Consider the following 18,118-nt stretch of genomic DNA (forward strand, 5'->3'; position numbering starts at 1 on the left):
AATTTTCCATCCAAGTTGTCAGGCCTCGGTGGCATGTCATTGTTCATAGACAACAATAATTTTTTGACATCTTCCACACTCACTTTAAGGAATTCAAAAGTTTGTCTTTCATAATTTGATCAGTTATAGCATCAGTTATCAGCCAGCATTTGTTGCTGGCATGTCATCACTAAGTTCACTAATCTTGCCAATGAAAAAATCATTAACGTAATTGGCAATATTAGTGGGTTTTGTGATGAATGAGCCATCTGATGAAATGAATGATGTAGCTGAGTGTGTGCCATATATATACTTTACCTGCCTTTGTCAGGACAAGCATGTGCCAGCGGATCTGTCAAGCCATCATTGTTCCTCACAACCAGCATTGGGGTAAGCCTCTGCCTCCTGGCTCTGAAACATGTACTGGAACACAGCAGAGTGGGATACACCTGAAGATAACACTGACCAGTACTTTCAATCAACTGCAGAGATGCTACCTGCATAGCACATACTGATTAATCTACCCAATAAGTAAGAAGGCATATTGTTGACACATTTTTCGACCATTACCTGTCCTTGTCTGACTAAAGCCATGGAAATGTATGGGTGACAAGTAACTGACAACTTGCACTGACTTTACTGGTGTGTTGATTTCACTTAATATAACTAGACTTTAAGACATTATATGCAGAGCTAATTCAAACACCATAAACACATTCCACTCACTGATTTCAGGTTGGAATCCATATCAGTAAAGTTCCACTCACTCAAGGGCAGGTTGAAATTGAATGGCTGTAACGACAGAACAGCATCATATCAATCTGAGCTGCTGTGAGCACTGTCTGACTCACTCCTACCTAGTGAAGAGAAACTAGAGATATTCAAAGGTAGTATATCTGTTTGTGTCCCATGCCTTTGTGACAAAGTTTCTGGAACAAACTCTGTGTCTGCCAAGTTTTGGAGGGTATTACTCACATCCATGACAGCAGTGGTGGGCTCCACACTCTGCTGGTGGGTCCTCAGGAGAAGCTGCAGGTCCTCCAGACTCATGTCCACATTCTCTTCAGCATCAGGTACCTCAGGCCTACAACACATATCATCATGTCACACTACCAGGGCTTCACTGGAAAACAATACATTCATATGTAATATTAAAAAACATATGTAAAACGTATTATTGAGCTTGGAAAACTGATGGACATGTTTGTTTGTTTGTTCGCGTGTGTGTCTCTACCTCTCCAGAGCAGGTCTCTTGAGCCTCCTGTCTGCTCCAGACCCTCGGCCCTCCAGGACGGATTGTACCATGGCAACAGGGAGGACGGGGGGTTCAGAACACACATCACAGGAGCCCAGTGGGACCCCCTCCCCCCGGCCTCGCACCCCTGGGCTCCCTGGCTCCTCTTTGATCAGCATCATACACTTATCCCTGTGTGGGCACAGAAACACAGCAGTCTTAAGTTTGTATTTATTTGATTTATTTCACCTTTATTTAACCAGATAGGCTAGTTGAGAACAAGTTCTCATTTACAACTGCGACCTGGCCAAGATAAAGCACAGCAGTTTGACACATACAACAACACAGAGTTACACATGGAATAAAAAAACATACAGTAGAAAAAAGAAAAATCTATATACTGTGAGTGTAAATGAGGGAAGATGAGGGAGGTAAGGCAATAAATAGGCCATGGTGGCGAAGTAATTACCATATAGCAATTAGACACTGGAATGGTAGATGTGCAGAAGATGAACGTGCAAGTAGAGATACTGGGGTGCAAAAGAGCAAGATAAAATAAATAAATAAATACAGTAGGGGGATGGGCTGTTTACAGATGGGCTATGTACAGGTGCAGTGATCTGTGAGCTGCTCTGACAGCTGGTGCTTAAAGCTAGTGAGGGAGATATGGGTCTCCAGCTTCAGTGATTTTTGCAGTTTGTTCCAGTCATTGGCAGCAGAGAACTGGAAGGAAAGGCGGCCAAAGGAGGAATTGGCTTTGGGGGTGATCAGTGAGAAATACCTGCTGGAGTGCGTGCTACGGGTGGGTGCTGCTATGGTGACCAGTGTGCTGAGATAAGGCGGGGCTTTACCTAGCAGAGACTTGTAGATGACCTGGAGCCAGTGGGTTTGGCGACGAGTATGAAGCGATGGCCAGCCAACAAGAGAGTACAGGTCACAGTGGTGGGTAGTATATGGGGCTTTGGTGACAAAACGGATGGCACTGTGATAGACTGCATCCAATTTGTTGAGTAGAGTGTTGGAGGTTATTTTATAGATGACATCACCGAAGTCGAGGATCGGTAGGATAGTCAGTTTTACAAGGGTATGTTTGACAGCACGAGTGAAGGATGCTTTGTTGCGATATAGTAAGCCGATTCTAGATTTAACTTTGGATTGGAGATGCTTAATGTGAGCCTGGAAGGAGAGTTTACAGTCTAACCAGACACCTAGGTATTTGTAGTTGTCCACGTATTCTAAGTCAGAGCTGTCCAGAGTAGTGATGCTCGACGGGCGGGCAGGTGCAGGGCAGTGATCGGTTGAATAGCATGCATTTAGTTTTACTTGCATTTAAGAGCAGTTGGAGTCCATAGAAGGAGAGTTGTATGGGATTGACGCTTGTCTGGAGGTTAGTTGACACAGTGTCCAAAGAAGGGCCAGAAGTATACAGAATGGTGTCGTCTGTGTAGAGGAGGATCAGAGAATCACCAGCAGTGAGTGCAACATCATTGATGTTATCCAGAGAAGAGAGTCGGCCCGAGAATTGAACCCTGTGGCACCCCTATAGAGACTGCCAGGGGTCCGGACAACAGGCCCTCCGATTTGACACACTGAACTCTATTAGAGAAGTAGTTGGTGAACCAGGCGAGGCAATCATTTGAGAATCCAAGGCTGTCGGGTCTGCCAATAAGAATGTGGTGATTGACAGAGTCGAAAGCCTTGGCCAGGTCGATGAATACAGCTGCACAGTAACGTCTCTTATCGATGGGGGTTAGGATATCGTTTTGGACCTTGAGCGTGGCTAAGTGCACCCATGACCAGCTCTGAGATCAGCTCTGAAACCAGATTGCATTGTAGAGAAGTTACGGTGGAGTTCGAAATGGTTGGTAATCTGTTTGTTGACTTGGCTTTCGAAGATCTTGGAAAGGCAGGGTAGGATAGATATAGGTCTGTAGCAATTTGGGTCTAGAGTGTCTCCCCCTTTGAAGAGGGTGATGATCGCGGCATCTTTCCAATCTTTGGGAATCTCAGACGATACGAAAGAGAGGTTGAACAGTCTCGTAATAGGAGTTGCAACAATTTGGGCAGATAATTTTAAAAAGAGAGGGTCCAGATTGTCTAGCCCGGCTGATTTGTAGGGGTCCAGGTTTTGCAGTTCTTTAAGAACATCACCTATCTGGATTTGGGTGAAGGAGAAATGGGGAGGCTTGGGCGAGTTGCTTTGGGGAGTGCAGGGCTGTTGACCGGGATAGGGGTAGCCAGGTGGAAAGCATGGCAAGCAATAGAATAATGCTTATTGAAATTCTCAATTATAGTGGATTTAGTGGCCGGTGACAGTGTTTCCTAGCCTCAGTGCAGTGGGCAGCTGGGAGGAGGTGCTCTTAATCTCCACGGACTTTACAGTGTCCCAGAACTTTCTTGAGCTTGTGCTACAGGATGCAAATTTCTGTTTGAAAAAGCTAGCCTTAGCTTTCCTAACTGCCTGTGTATATTGGTTACTAACTTCCCTGAAAAGTTGAATATCACAGGGGCTATTTGATGCAGATTTCTTCCAATCTCGACTACATACTAGATTTTGATGCTTTGGAAGCCACTACAGGATAAAATGTGTATTTGCTTTTGTTCTTTGACACTTACCTTGTCTCCTCTGTTTGCATTTGCATGTTGCTGGGTTGTGACATTTCAGTAACGTCTGATATGATTGGTCCTCCTGTCATTGCACCATTGGAGCAAGAGGCTGTTTCTGTGGATGGCTGTGGAGAAGGAACAGTAAAATAGTTTAATTAAAGGTTTGTGAAGCTCATAGCCTGACAGACACTATGCAGTTAAAAATATAACATGTTTTATATGATAGTCATGATGTCCCAATGCTGGAAACTATAAACACTGTACATCTAGCACCATACTTTGTAAAAATAGTGTAATGGTGAAAGGTAGAGTGGGTTCATACCGACTGGATATAGAACGGTTCATGCAGGGGCTCCATTTGGTGGGTATGGCTGAACTTGGAGGCTGAGGGTGTGGTTGAGCCATCGTCCAACATAAGGGGACTAGGAGGGCCAAGCATCAACATGATGGGGAATATAGAGAAATCAATAGTGAATCAATGGAAGTACTCTCTTCACTTCTGCAGTGAAATGCCTTGGAACTGTTAACTCATAATTTATAGACTGAGAGCCATAGACAGCTGTGTCTGCATAGCCTTACTGGATGAGAGCCGGGGATAAGGGGAAATAACTGTAACCCTTCTGATGGATTGGAAGGGCGAGTTCAGAAAGCAGTGGTTGTCACGACTTCCACCGAAGGTGGTTCCTCTCCATGTTCGGACGGGGCTCGGCGGTCGGCGTTGCCGGCCATCACCAATCCATGTTTCCTTTTCAGTTTGTTTTGTCTTTGTGTGTATATTTACCCCTGTTTCACCGCTTAGGTTTGTGTGGGATTATTCTGTTGTTGCTTGTGGAGGCTTTCCTCAGTGTATTTCGCGGGTGGTTATTATAGTAAGGTGCGTTGTGTTTTTGCGCCTTACGGGAGTCCTGTTAGTTCCCATTGTGTTGGGCATTGTTTTGGGGTATTGTGCTGTACCGTGTTTTTGGACTTGCCCTTATTAAAATATACGCTACACTGACATCTCTGCTCTCCTGCGTTTTACTCCTCACCTACCTTCAGTGCATAAACGCAACAGTGGTAGTTTTGAGAAACTACATTTTTAATAAAACTACGCTTGTATCGAACATGTAGGCCTTAAAACACTGAAACACCCACTTGCTTTTTGACAACAGAGAAAATTTATGAATTACATTATGTCATTGACTTTTCTGATAATGTTCTTTTATTCATCTTATATCAATCACTGCTGTTTCTATTTTGCAAAAGCAGTGTGCACATAATGTAATATCTTTATCAGTAATATATCTAAAAAGGTGCTCTATAGAACCTAGAAGGGTTCTTTGGCTGTCCCCACAGGAGAACCCTTTGAATAACCCTTTTGGTTCTGGGTAGAACCCTTTTGGCTCCAGGTAGAACTCTTTTGGGTTCCATGTAGAACACTTTCCAAACAGGCTTCTACCTGGAACCAAAAAGGGTTATCCTATGGCAGTGGTCATCAACCTTTTCTGAGTCAAGATCACTTTCTGAGTCAAATTACCGAGATCTACCGCTCTGATTTTTTATTAACATGACTTAAAAAATGTAAGCCTATGCAACATTAACTAATTAAAAACAGTACTGTAGTAATGTGGTTTGTGCAGTAAGCTATAGGCCCAATACATTATCACCGCATAATGGCTTTGCTTGAATTTACCTGCTAATGCATTGTTGTTATATATATTTCCAAATTTGAGGTAGGCTATGTGATCACAACGGTAATAGATCCACTGTTGTATTACTTGTGAGGCACAGCTGAGTGAGCATACATTTAAATAATTTGCTTTTTATTTTACTGGGCTGATGGTGCCTACATCTGATGGTCAGTCTCTGTGGAGGGAGAGAGCAGCAGACTGAGGGTCCGTCTCTCAACACCCCTCCGCTCTCCCTTTCCTGCACACTGACCAAAAAGGGACACCATCTTCCAGCTGATGGCGAAACTCGATTCGCACCGCATTATTTCTGCTTCATGCACAAATGCATGTTGTTACTCATATGAACAGAGAAAGTGAAATATTCCTCGATATTAAAAAAGACCCAAGCCGCTAATAATAATAACAACGCACGCCTATCAAAACACTTTCCTGCTTATTCATTACTGCTGCACTGCTTGTTGCAGCGCTGAGTGGAAATAGGAAGAACGCGCATTTTATGGGTTATAAAAGTGTTTGATGCAAAGTGTTGGCAGTGCTGAGTGAGAACTTAAACATGAACTCACTCATAAAAACAGCAGCTCCTTGCTGTATTTGTTGACAGTCTCTCTCTATTCATGGTTTTAAACGTTTTGAAATCTCAAAATACCAAGATTGCTGAAGCTTTATTTTCATGCCTGCAACGTCACTGCAGACTCGGCTATCTGAGCAATCTGATTGGCCAGCTTTAGCATAGTGCACTTGATTTCCTCTCCAGGCCCACCGGGAAGGCAGAGTTTGTACCTTCAGGCACATAACATGGCAACAGTTTCCCTATCCGGCTGCACCTACCACCAACAGCCAGAGACAAATAAAAAAAAATAGGAACGCAAGGCTTTATCGTTGTTTTTTTTTTACATTCATGTTTGGCGATCAACTACAAATGCCTTGGAGATCGCGATCGACCGGTTGGTGACCACTGGCCCATGGGGACAGCCGAATAACCCTTTTGAAATCCTTTTTTCTGAGTGTTTCATTACTAACCACCAACAGCATAATCTTTTTTCTAAGAGTGTTCCATTACTAACCACCAACAGCATACATCTTTTTTCTAAGAGTGTTCCATTACTAACCACCAACAGCATACATCTTTTTTCTAAGAGTGTTCCATTACTAACCACCAACAGCATACATCTTTTTTCTAAGAGTGTTCCATTACTAACCACCAACAGCATACATATTTTTTCTAAGGGTGCTCCATTACTAACCACCAACAGCATAATTTTTTTTCTAAGAGTGTTCCATTACTAACCACCAACAGCATACATCTTTTTTCTAAGAGTGTTCCATTACTAAACCACCAATTTTTTCAGCTCCATTATAACCACCAACATCATAATTTTTTTTCTAAGAGTGTTCCATTACTAACCACCAACAGCATAATCTTTTTTCTAAGAGTGTTCCATTACTAACCACCAACAGCATGCATCTTTTTTCTAAGAGTGTTCCATTACTAACCACCAACAGCATACATCTTTTTTCTAAGAGTGTTCCATTACTAACCACCAACAGCATACATCTTTTTTCTAAGAGTGTTCCATTACTAACCACCAACAGCATACATCTTTTTTCTAAGGGTGTTCCATTACTAACCACCAACAGCATACATCTTTTTTCTAAGAGTGTTCCATTACTAACCACCAACAGCATACATCTTTTTTTCTAAGAGTGTTCCATTACTAACCACCAACAGCATAGTGTTATGAATGTTATTGGAAACGGTATAAACAGATCTGAAAATGTCCAGTTGAAGGGATGCCAGTTCTAAGTCTTCTGGCGGTATGGATGTGACAGATGAAATGATGGAAAATATGAGTGTTTTATGTCACTGTCCTTTGTTCTTTGACTTTGACCGATTTGTTCACACGGGTCACACAAGCTGATGGTGCATTTCCAATAGAGGGTAGAGGGTCATGCGCCCTGGTTCAGTGGGGTGGTGTGGGTGTGAGAGGATGGGAGGGATGGGTGAGTGATTGTGTGTGTGTGTGTGTGTGTGTGTGTGAGGGGCTTAGGGCTCAGTAGGTCTGATTCAGCATTCAGGTCCATTCATCCAAGCTGGGATTGTGTTGCGCATCAGCTGACCACATACAGCTGAGTTGGCCATTCCCACTGCTGTGTTTGTGTGTTTGTGTTACTATTGTCGATTTGTTAGTATGGTGTGTTAATGAGTGTATGTACATACAAGTGTGTATGTGTGTGTGTGTTTTGAGTGCATGTATTGTGAATCTTAGCCTTTTGTGTGTGTGTGTGTGTGTGTGTGTGTGTGTGTGTGTGTGTGTGTGTGTGTGTGTGTGTGTGTGTGTGTGTGTGTGTGTGTGTGTGTGTGTGTGTGTGTGTGTGTGTGTGTGTGTGTGTGTGAGTGTGTGTGTGTGCACGCACAACAAAGCGAGGCAGTGTACTCACAGCTTTCTCTTCATTCCTACAGTGCTTGTTGTGTTTGACTGCATCTGGCTGAAAAGGAACTGAATCAGCTGTAAAGGAGCAAAAAACAGAATGATTCAGCACCAAACTAACACACTCTGACTCCCCATTCTCCCTCTTTTTTCCTCTCTCTCTAATTCACACACACTGCATAGTCATGTTAACTGAGAATTTCTCACCTTGTTCATGACTTTCTGCTGCTGGGTATGGTTCTGCCTCAGTGAGACCACCTCTCTCCACAGCACCTCATTCTGCCTGGAGGAGTAAGACAGACCACTGTGACATTCACCAGTTTACTATCCACCCTTCACTCACCACCCCGCACGTTCCACACGTGTGTGATCTATATGTGTGATTACTGGGCGATGCTCTGATTTCAGCCTGATGTGTACTATCTGAGGGCTCACCACACCACTGATTCCAGATCAGATAGAGACATGTGACAAGACTACCTTTTCTACTACCTGACACATGCACCACCTGACCAGCACACCTGATGCTATTATAGGGCGCAACAGTCAGGTGAGCAGCTGAATGTTCTCTTAAACCAATGTAGACAATAGACCAAACCATTGGAACATATAATGAGTCCAGGGACAATGCATGGGCTACTGAGGATGGACTATGAGTCTGTTACATACAGTATGGCTTAGTATGGTTAGTAATACGTTTTGTCCCAGTTCAGTGGCCGTAAACCACATTTTTTTATAGCATTAAACCAACTACAGTACTGATTATAGTAATTGTATTAATTTAGCAAATTGTTGTTGTAATTATGATTGATGCCATGTACCAGCACATATTGCTACTTACTGTTTCATGTCTTGCATCTGACACTCCATATTCTCTTGTTGGCTGCGCAGTACCTGCACTTCATACAGCAGCTTACTCAAGTCCTCCTGCCGTACTTTGGTCTCTTCACTCTTCACGATGGAGACCTAAACACTCAGACAAACAGACACAGATGTCTCACTATGTGTACTTTGTTGGTGTGTGAGTTTTATTTCCTTGGTTTCTGTCTCACCTTCCTCTTGATGTGCTCCAGCAGGTGTTCGTGGCCTTGCAGGAAGTAGAGGTGCTGAAACTCTGTGTCGTCTCTCTCTGGCTTCACCAGACCACTCTGCTCTATGTTCACCACCTTCCTGAAGCCATCTGTACATCCGGCCAGAGGTTAGCGTCACACACACGCACACACGCACACACACACACACACGCACGCACGCACGCACGCACGCACGCACGCACACACGCACGCACGCACACACACACACACACACACACACACACACACACACACACACACACACACACACACACACACACACACACACACACACACCTCAAGAGGCACTAACACACATCCAGAGGCACAAACACTCAAATACATAAATGAATGCATAGCCGACCTACACATAAACAATACAAAAGTCACTCCTACACAATTGACTTCTAAATACTGCTAAATATCTGACAGGGTACTTCTCTATTCTCTAGAGCTGAGGAGAGGTACTCACACATGTTGAGCTGACGAACAAAGCTGGCCATGTTGTTATGTTTGAAGTATTTTGGCAGCACCTCTTTGGCAAACCTGCCCTGGTCGAACACATGGAAGCTGGTCCCAGTCTGAGGGACATAACCAAAATAGGGATTTGTGTTTAAGTTCTATGAAACACTGGTTAGACATTGAATACCTCAATTCAACATTAAGGGCAGTTTCCCAGAAAAGTTAAAGGGACCAAAAGACAGTTTCAATGGCGATTCTTCATTGAGCATATGCTTTTCAGTCCAGGACAAGAGGCTGTCCGGGAAACCAGACCAATGTCAGAAACATATCATGCTCAGTCCTATAAATCCTGTGAAGGTTGATCAAGTAGGAAGTGTATTTTTTGCTTTATACCAATAAGTCCATATAAAATCTGTTCTGAGAAATGTGTATCTCCTAGCTATTTTTTTTACAGGCTAACTGGATTAAAACAGAACAGGGGAAGCTTAGCCACTTACATTAAACAAATATATATTCTATGTTCTAAAAATTCTATGTGCTAAAATTAAGGTTGAGGGAAAAACTATGTACCAGAAATCTGTACCCACACCTCTTAGACACTAAATCAATGCCAAGCTTATGGACTTCTGTCACTTCATCATAGTCCAATAGCACATTCTTTAAGTGTTAAACAGGTTGGCTACATGATTTTGAAAATGTTGTTAAAGTCAACATTTCTAACCCTATATTTGTCCAGTGAGCAAAAATCAATTAATGAACATGATGAAGTCATGATTCTCTCAAAGATGGTTACTCACTTACATTTTGAGGACTCTGTAAACCAGATTGTGGAGTCTTGGGCATAACAGTAACACAAACACAAACAGGAACAAAGATAAAGGGTTGCTTAGTATGTGGTCTCATTCACCACTTCTTACACTGTGAAGATGTGTGATACAATACTGATATGATCGATACTAATCATACTTTTATACGATACCCTTCGTTTATAAAGGGAACAACACTGGAAGACATTTACTCAGGTACCCTCCAGATCTATCTGATGCTGCCGATGAATGCAAGGCACATGTTTGGGGTTAACCAAAGGTTTAAACACATCCACTTTTCAGTCAACCCGAGTATAAACAGTCATGATATTCAATTCATTTGATAGTCAAACATAGAACTATGAGTAATAGACAAGTACTGTCTTGCCACTGCCCCTAACCATTACTTATCTTCTCATTCTTGTCATTTATATAAAACATTAACATTAATTAAACATTAACATTAAATATGGTCAACTTCATGAAAGACCTCCGACTCTCTTTAACCAACTTAACCAATCAGAAGAGTCAGTACTTCAGGTACTCACAGCACTCCAGCAGATGAGGTGGTTGGTGTCCGGGTCCTCGACCAGGGTCCACAGTTTGGTGAGGAAGGCAGGCACATTACTGGCATAACCTCCATCTACACCAATAGAGCCAGGAGATTCCTGCATGGCTAGGCTTCAGTTGGAGCTAGGCGGTGTTATTAAGAATATGTGTAAGAGTGTGTATGTGCACAGGTCCTACTCCATCTCTGAGCTGCTTTGCTGCTGACTCTCTCTGGACCAGTCATTCGGCCATATCAGGCCCTGTCATCCCTACAGGCCATCGTCAGCACAAACCTGCCCCTGCAGCATCACCATACCCCTCCAACACAACAAAAGACCCCACTGGAAAACAATACAGGCCATCACAAAGCCCAGAATAATAGCACACTGTCATGCCAGACAATACAGCACAGGAGTGCTGGTGAATACGTGTGTATACTGAGACTCCTCAATTACTTATCTTCACAGATCATAGAAAAACACTTAAATATCATATAACAACATCATCTAACCCTTAGAAAGAGTACATAGTACAGTATGTGCTTTGCATGAATTATGTATCAATGCCCACTGGTTTTGTGTCACAAAAGTTATTGATTTCCCCCAAAAATATAAAGTTATTTTAACTGACTGTCTGATAAAATCTGATAAGGATAATTTCCAAATCCCGGTCAGAAATACAAATTAGTTCTTTTTTGTGACCATGTAATTGGAATTCTTGTTTGCATCTCTGAAGAATGCTCCTTTTTATGTATCTTGATCTGTGTTTAGTCACATGACAAATAGTTAAGCTCCTTAGGCACTAAACACAAACTGAAACATAAATTCAAATAGAAGTAGGGCCTACAATTGTAATGTGATGAAAATCACTGAAACAACACTGAAAAAGAAACACCAAAGTACAAAACATAAATGCAAAAATAGTGACACTGAAAAATATAGCTTATATTCAATGCTGACATATAGGCTATGTTCAAAACGAGCAGCAACCTTTGTACGGCATGCTTCGAAAAAAGGGTTCTGGATTTAACCAAAATAGTTCAATTCTTTCTTCATACATGGCACCCCTTAAAGTTTTATATAAAACCAAAATTGGTTTCCATACAGAACCCTGTATGGAACCCAGGGGTTCTATATGGAAATAGTTTTGGTTCAGTAAAGAAGAACCCTACAAAGGGTTCTATACACTCACCGCACAAAACATTAGGAACACTCTTTCCAAGACTGACCAGGTAAATCCAGGTGAAAGCTATGATCCCTTATTGATATCACCTGTTAAATCCACTTCAAAACGGTGTAGATGAAGGGGAGGAGACTGGTTAAAGACGGATGTTTAAGCCATGAGACAATTGAGACATGGATTGTGTATGTGTGCCATTCTGCGGATGAATGGGCACAACAAAACAGGGTATGGTATTAGGTGTCAAGAACTGCAACGCTGCTGGGTTTTTCACGCTCAACAGTTTCCAGTGTGTATCAACAATGGTCCACCACCCAAATGACATCCAGCCAACTTTACACAACTGTGGGAAGCATTGGAGTCAACATGGGCCAGCATCCCTTTTGAAATGCTTTCGACACCTTGTAGAGTCCATGCTCCGACGAATTGAGGCTGTTCTGAGGGCAAAAGGGGGTGAAACTCAATATTAGTAAAGTGTTCACACAGTGTATATGACCTTTATGGATCCATATATGAAGCAAGCAATATGGAGACTTATATTTCCCTCACTAACTTTAAACATCAGCAATCTGAGCAGCTAACCGATCACTGCAGCTGTACATAGTCCATCTGTAAATAGCCCATCTAATCTACCTACCTCACACCCATATTGTTTTTATTTACTTTTCTGCTCTTTTGCACACCAGTATTTCTACTTGCACATCACCATCTGCACATCTATCACTCCCGTGTTAATTTGCTAAATTGTAATTACTTCGCTACTATGGCCTATTTATTGCCTTACCTCCTCATGCCGTTTGCACACACTGTATATAGACTTTTTTTTCTTCTATTGTGTTATTGACTGTACGCTTCTTTATTCCTGGTGTCACTCTGTGTTGTTGTTTATGTCGCACTGCTTTGCTTTATCTTGGCCAGGTTGCAGTTGTAAATGGGAACTTCTTCTCAACTAGCCTACCTGGTTAAAAAAAGGTGAAATAAAAATAACAAATATAACCCTTTCCAGTTAAATCCTTTTTTTCTAAGAGTTCAGTAGCTTCCTCTGAAACTAGTCATCTGAGTTCAATGGTGAAGGGAAATGTAAATTAGTATTGATAGACTTTTTCATCAACAGAGAACTGACAGTATTTTGATAGATTATTTGGATCATACATCAATGTTTCATTTTAAGGTGGCATTACATACCTATTTTTCTGTCAATAATCTGTGAAATACATTTTATAGAAAGTGGCTTAAGCTCTTATCTGATACAAAGTCTCCATTTAAACAGGGACAACAGAGCCTTTCACCCAACACTTTTTTCATGGCGCAACAGGGATATTTCACTTTGTTCTGGCCGACAACTTTAAAATAATGGAAGTTTCATTTTTTGTCTTTTTATGTATTGTGGCGCCATCTAGTGCTTCGATGTTTATGGATTCCAATATCACATTTACTACAGATGGCCAGTTCGTAGTCAGTGCATACTTTATAAAGGTCAGTACTGCAAGAACAAGGTGTCTGATATCCTCTTACGTTTGAATGTGATCTTCACAATGACTTCCAGGTGGACCAACAGGATGTCTCCAACAGCTAGCCAGGATCAGAGTCTTCATGCAGGCCAAAGATGCCCTCTGCCCTGGGAGGATGAAACTTGAGCAGCGCTGGTATATTCCATTTCCAGAGTGCACTGTGCTCTGGGTCAAATGGAGATGAATTGAGCTGCACTGGTCCTAGAGGTCAAAAGTAGATTGGTTTTATAGCAATTCGAAACAGAACTTTGCATAACTGAAATATGTGGTCAGTGTAACAGAATGCTGAACACATACAAGAGACCTTCAGACAGAATTTAAGTCAAGCGCCTCCTTTTGGGTTAATAAATAGTTTCTTAAGGGAGAGTTAGGTGATGCAATGCATGCTCTTATACCCTACTATTGTCAGAGTATTTCCAATTTACGCGAGTTGCCAAAGGAGTTACAACCTACTCAGGTATAGAGATAGGATTGATTAGATTCCTGTCTGGCAGGCCATTCTGTAGAGAAGGGCTTTGGAGGAAAAGGATGGCAGAGAAACATACAGCTCTGCTACATAATGTAAGCAACCTGTCAAAGATACAGTCTGTCTAATATCTCAAAGCAACATTTATCTTTTGCTTTCTGAAAAACAGGAAATAGTTTAGATACTTATCCTGATAATTTATTGATATAAAAAAAGACATTTACATGCTGCGAGCAACTACAAAGCAACTCTTAGTCTTTTTTCCCCATGTGCCTGGGAGAGATCCGGCTGAAATACCTAAGCAGAATCAAAAATGCATTGCATTGATGTTCATTCTCGTGATATCATGGGTATGCTAGACTATAGGGCCTATTTAGGTTTGGGTATGTTACTTTTTAAAATGTAGCCAGTTACAGTTACCTGTTAAATTATTTTCCGTTACTTTTGGATTACTTTCCCCTTAAGAGGTATTAGAAAAAGACAAAAATGATCCATCAAACGCAATTAGTGTGTCATCATAATGGTCTCTGACTATTGGTCAGACTTGCTCAGGGGGAACAAACGTAAACTTTTGTCTTTTTTCAATGCGGACTTGAATGTCATTGAGAAAACAGAAAGGTGAAGATCCTTTCTGAATTCACAAGTAATCCAATAAGTAATCATAGTTTTTCAAAAGTAGTCTGATTAGAATATTTTCGCTGGTAAAGTAATTGATTACAGTTACAATTTTTTGTAATCAGATTACAGACTGATTACTCCCCAAACACGTCATTGAAATGATGTGGAAACATTGTTGATTCAACCAGTGTGTGCCCAGTGGATGTTGACAGAACAATGGAATCCATCAGTGAAGGTCTAGTATAAATCTATCCATAATGAAGCCCATTCATTGATGTGCTTTTTAATGTCCTGTTTTTTTTCTCAGGCGGAGGATTTGTTTGGATTTTGCTTATCTCCTTCCTCCCTAAAAACACAAAGTAAGTACTTCTTTATACCAGGGGAAGGTTGAAGGTCACACCATGGTCAATTCTAGCATGGGCATTAGAGGATGTATAAGCTAAATTGCAAAGCCAAATCCTGTTTGCTCTGTACAGTTTGGATTTACAGCTGTCATGCGTTTTATTGCTTATTACACTGTTATATCAGACATATCTCTTTCACCTAATTGAATCCAGTGAAATCCATCTTTCTGTGAAGTTTTCTAAATCTGTGGCAGGCAGTTACTTAACATGGGTTATGCAATCCTGGGTTTGTCAATCCTCAGAAAGGCCCTGGAATTACTCAAGCCTGGGTTTGTCAATCCTCAGAAAGGCCCTGGAATTACTCAAGCCTGGGTTTGTCAACCTCAGAAAGGCCCTGGAATTACTCAAGCCTGGGTTTGTCAAGCCTTAGAAAGGCCCTGGAATTACTCAAGCCTGGGTTTGTAAATCCTCAGAAAGGCCCTGGAATTACTCAAGCCTGGGTTTGTCAACCTCAGAAAGGCCCTGGAATTACTCAAGCCTGGGTTTGTCAATCCTCAGAAAGGCCCTGGAATTACTCAAGCCTGGGTTTGTCAATCCTCAGAAAGGCTCTGGAATTACTCAAGCCTGGGTTTGTCAAACCTCAGAAAGGCCCTGGAATTACTCAAGCCTGGGTTTGTCAACCTCAGAAAGGCCCTGGAATTACTCAAGCCTGGGTTTGTCAAACCTCAGAAAGGCCCTGGAATTACTCAAGCCTGGGTTTGTCAACCTCAGAAAGGCCCTGGAATTACTCAAGCCTGGGTTTGTCAACCCTCAGAAAGGCCCTGGAATTACTCAAGCCTGGGTTTGTCAAACCTCAGAAAGGCCCTGGAATTACTCAAGCCTGGGTTTGTCAACCTCAGAAAGGCCCTGGAATTACTCAAGCCTGGGTTTGTCAACCCTCAGAAAGGCCCTGAAATTACTCAAATAAGATGATGAAGGACCTAAAACAGTCTGTGGTTGCCAGTGCAGCCTCTGGGTCATGATCTAGTAAAAAGCTTGGCGTAAACATGATGTCCCCCAGCAGCACTACCTGGTGTAGTGCCTCACCATTTATATAGCATTACGCTCATGCAAATCTCAATTAGCAGATCCTCCATTAGAAAAAGACATGTCCTATTCAGCCAGTGGTTTGACTTGTATCTGTATTGAAAGTGTATTTTCACCAACAGTAAATCAGTTGCAAATGTTAGTGTTTTTCTTTTTCCAGAAGAATAAATAGATAATAGTGGCATGGAGAGAGATACAGAATAGTAAGAGAGGACAAATACTCAAAGAGGAAGGGAAATAGGAACCCTGTGGTGAGTAATGAAGAAGGTAAAAACAAGGGGTGGGGTGGCAAGGAGAGCGAGCAATAGAGGGGAGGGGCAGGGAGAGAGAGAGTATCATCTCATGCTTTGCTGATTTCAAAAAAGCTTTTGACTCAAATTGGCATGAGGGTCTGCTATACAAATTGATGGAAAGTGGTGTTGGGGGAAAAACATGACATTATAAAATCCATGTACTCTAACAACAAGTGTGCGATTAAAATTGGCAAATGAACACAAGCATTTCTTTCCACAGGGTCGTGGGGTGAGACAGGGATGCAGCTTAAGCCCCACCCTCTACAACATATATATCAGCGAATTTGGCGAGGGCACTAGAACAGTCTGCAGCACCTGGCCTCACCCTACTAGAATCTGAAGTCAAATTTGCTGATGACCTGGTGATTCTGTCCCCAACCAAGGAGGGCCTTTCAGCAGCACCTATATATTCTGCACAGATTCTATCAGACCTGGAACCTGACAGTAGATCTCAGTATACAAAAATAATGGTGTTCCAAAAAAGGTCCAGTTGCCAGGACCAGAAATACACATTCTATCTAGATACTGTTGTCGTAGAGCACACACAAAACAATTGCCACATATTTCTAGGAGTGGTGGGTGTATAGTCAGGCGCAGAGAGCAATACTTCCAAATGAATGTGTTTATTGCGCTTGGTCTAGCCAACAATCAGGCAATGACCATAAATCAAGTATGTCTCCAAAACCCATGAAAAGAACACAACAACATGCACAGGCAAAAAAACAACTTCACCACTTACAGTAAGGATAAGCCCGCACAAAAGCAGGCGGGTACTAGAAGTTTAAATAGACTATTGATGTACCAAAGTAAGCAACAGGTGAAAACAATCAAGACAAAACCAACAGAAAAGAAAAAGGGATCGTGGCAGCTAGTAGACTGGTGACTATGACCTCCGAGCGCCGCCCGAACAGGGAGAGGAGCTTCAGTGGAAGTCATGACAACAATACATACCTCGGCCTAAATATCAGCTCCACAGGTGTCTTCCACAAAGCTGTGAACCATCTGAGAGACAAGGCAAGAAGGGCATTCTATGCCATCAAAAGGAACATAAAATAAGACATACCAATTAGGATCTGGCTAAAAACACTTGAATCAGTTATAGAAGCCATTGCCCTTTATGGTTGTGAGGTCTGGGGTCCGCTTACCAACCAAGAATGAACAAAACACCTAATTGAGACTACATACAGAATTAGGCAAAAATATCCTCTGTGTACAACGTAAAACACCAAATAATGCATGCAGAGCATAATTAGGCCGATACCCGCTAATTATTAAAATCCAGAAAAGAGCCGTTAAATTCTACAACCACCTATAAGCAGTGGTGTAAAGTACTTAAGTAAAAATAATTTAAAGTACTACTTAAGTCGTTTTTGGGGTATCTGTACTTTACTATTTATATTTTTTACAACTTTTACTTTTACTTCACTATATACCAAAAGAAAATAATGTACTTTAAACCCCATACATATTCCCTGACACCCAGAAGTACTTGTTACATTTTGAATGCTTAGCAGGACAGGAAAATGGTCCAATTCACGCAATTATCCCTGGCCATCCTGGCTGCCTCTGATCTGGCGGACTCTCTAAACACATGCTTTGTTTGTAAATTATATATGAGTGTTGGAGTGTGCCCCTGGCTATTCGTAAATTAAAAAACAAGAAAATGGTGCCGTCTGGTTTGCTTAATACAAGGAATTTTAAATTATTTATACTTTTACTTTTGATACTTTAGGTATATTTAGAATCAAATACTTTTAGACTTTTACTCAAGTAGTATTTTACTGACTTTTACTTTTACTTGAGTCATTTTCTGTT

The 18,118-nt window shown here is 41.7% G+C and overlaps 1 protein-coding gene across 2 annotated transcripts; it reads right to left on the minus strand.

Annotated features, from left to right (window-relative positions):
* Positions 1-342: 342 nt before the first annotated feature.
* On the minus strand, positions 343-10,931 carry LOC135525286 (heat shock factor protein 4-like). Of its 2 annotated transcripts, none has more exons than XM_064952995.1 (12): positions 10,806-10,931; positions 9,462-9,570; positions 8,972-9,099; positions 8,761-8,885; positions 8,127-8,202; positions 7,930-7,997; positions 4,143-4,242; positions 3,830-3,945; positions 1,214-1,405; positions 955-1,063; positions 706-771; positions 343-402 (listed from the first exon to the last, which is right to left on the minus strand). In XM_064952995.1, the coding sequence occupies exons 1-12, from the start codon at positions 10,929-10,931 to the stop codon at positions 343-345; spliced, it is 1,275 nt and encodes a 424-aa protein (XP_064809067.1). The 2 variants fall into 2 exon arrangements, with proteins under 2 accessions (XP_064809067.1, XP_064809066.1); XM_064952994.1 differs by having other exon boundaries at positions 343-428; positions 693-771.
* Positions 10,932-18,118: the final 7,187 nt, after the last annotated feature.

Source organism: Oncorhynchus masou, chromosome 31 (genome assembly GCF_036934945.1).
Source record: "Oncorhynchus masou masou isolate Uvic2021 chromosome 31, UVic_Omas_1.1, whole genome shotgun sequence".
In the NCBI taxonomy this organism is placed as follows: Eukaryota; Metazoa; Chordata; class Actinopteri; order Salmoniformes; family Salmonidae; genus Oncorhynchus; species Oncorhynchus masou.

Bases quoted from the DNA above. Each gene is read 5' to 3' on its own strand.
- LOC135525286 (XM_064952994.1), bottom strand. From the start codon at position 10,931: ATGCAGGAATCTCCTGGCTCTATTGGTGTAGATGGAGGTTATGCCAGT. The intron at 4,243-7,929 runs GTGAGTACACTG...TGGCCCTCCTAG, and splicing joins GTAGGAATGAAGAGAAAGCT to TCCCCTTATGTTGGACGATG. The intron at 429-692 runs GTTTATGGTGTT...TGTTATCTTCAG, and splicing joins GAAATCAGTGAGTGGAATGT to GTGTATCCCACTCTGCTGTG.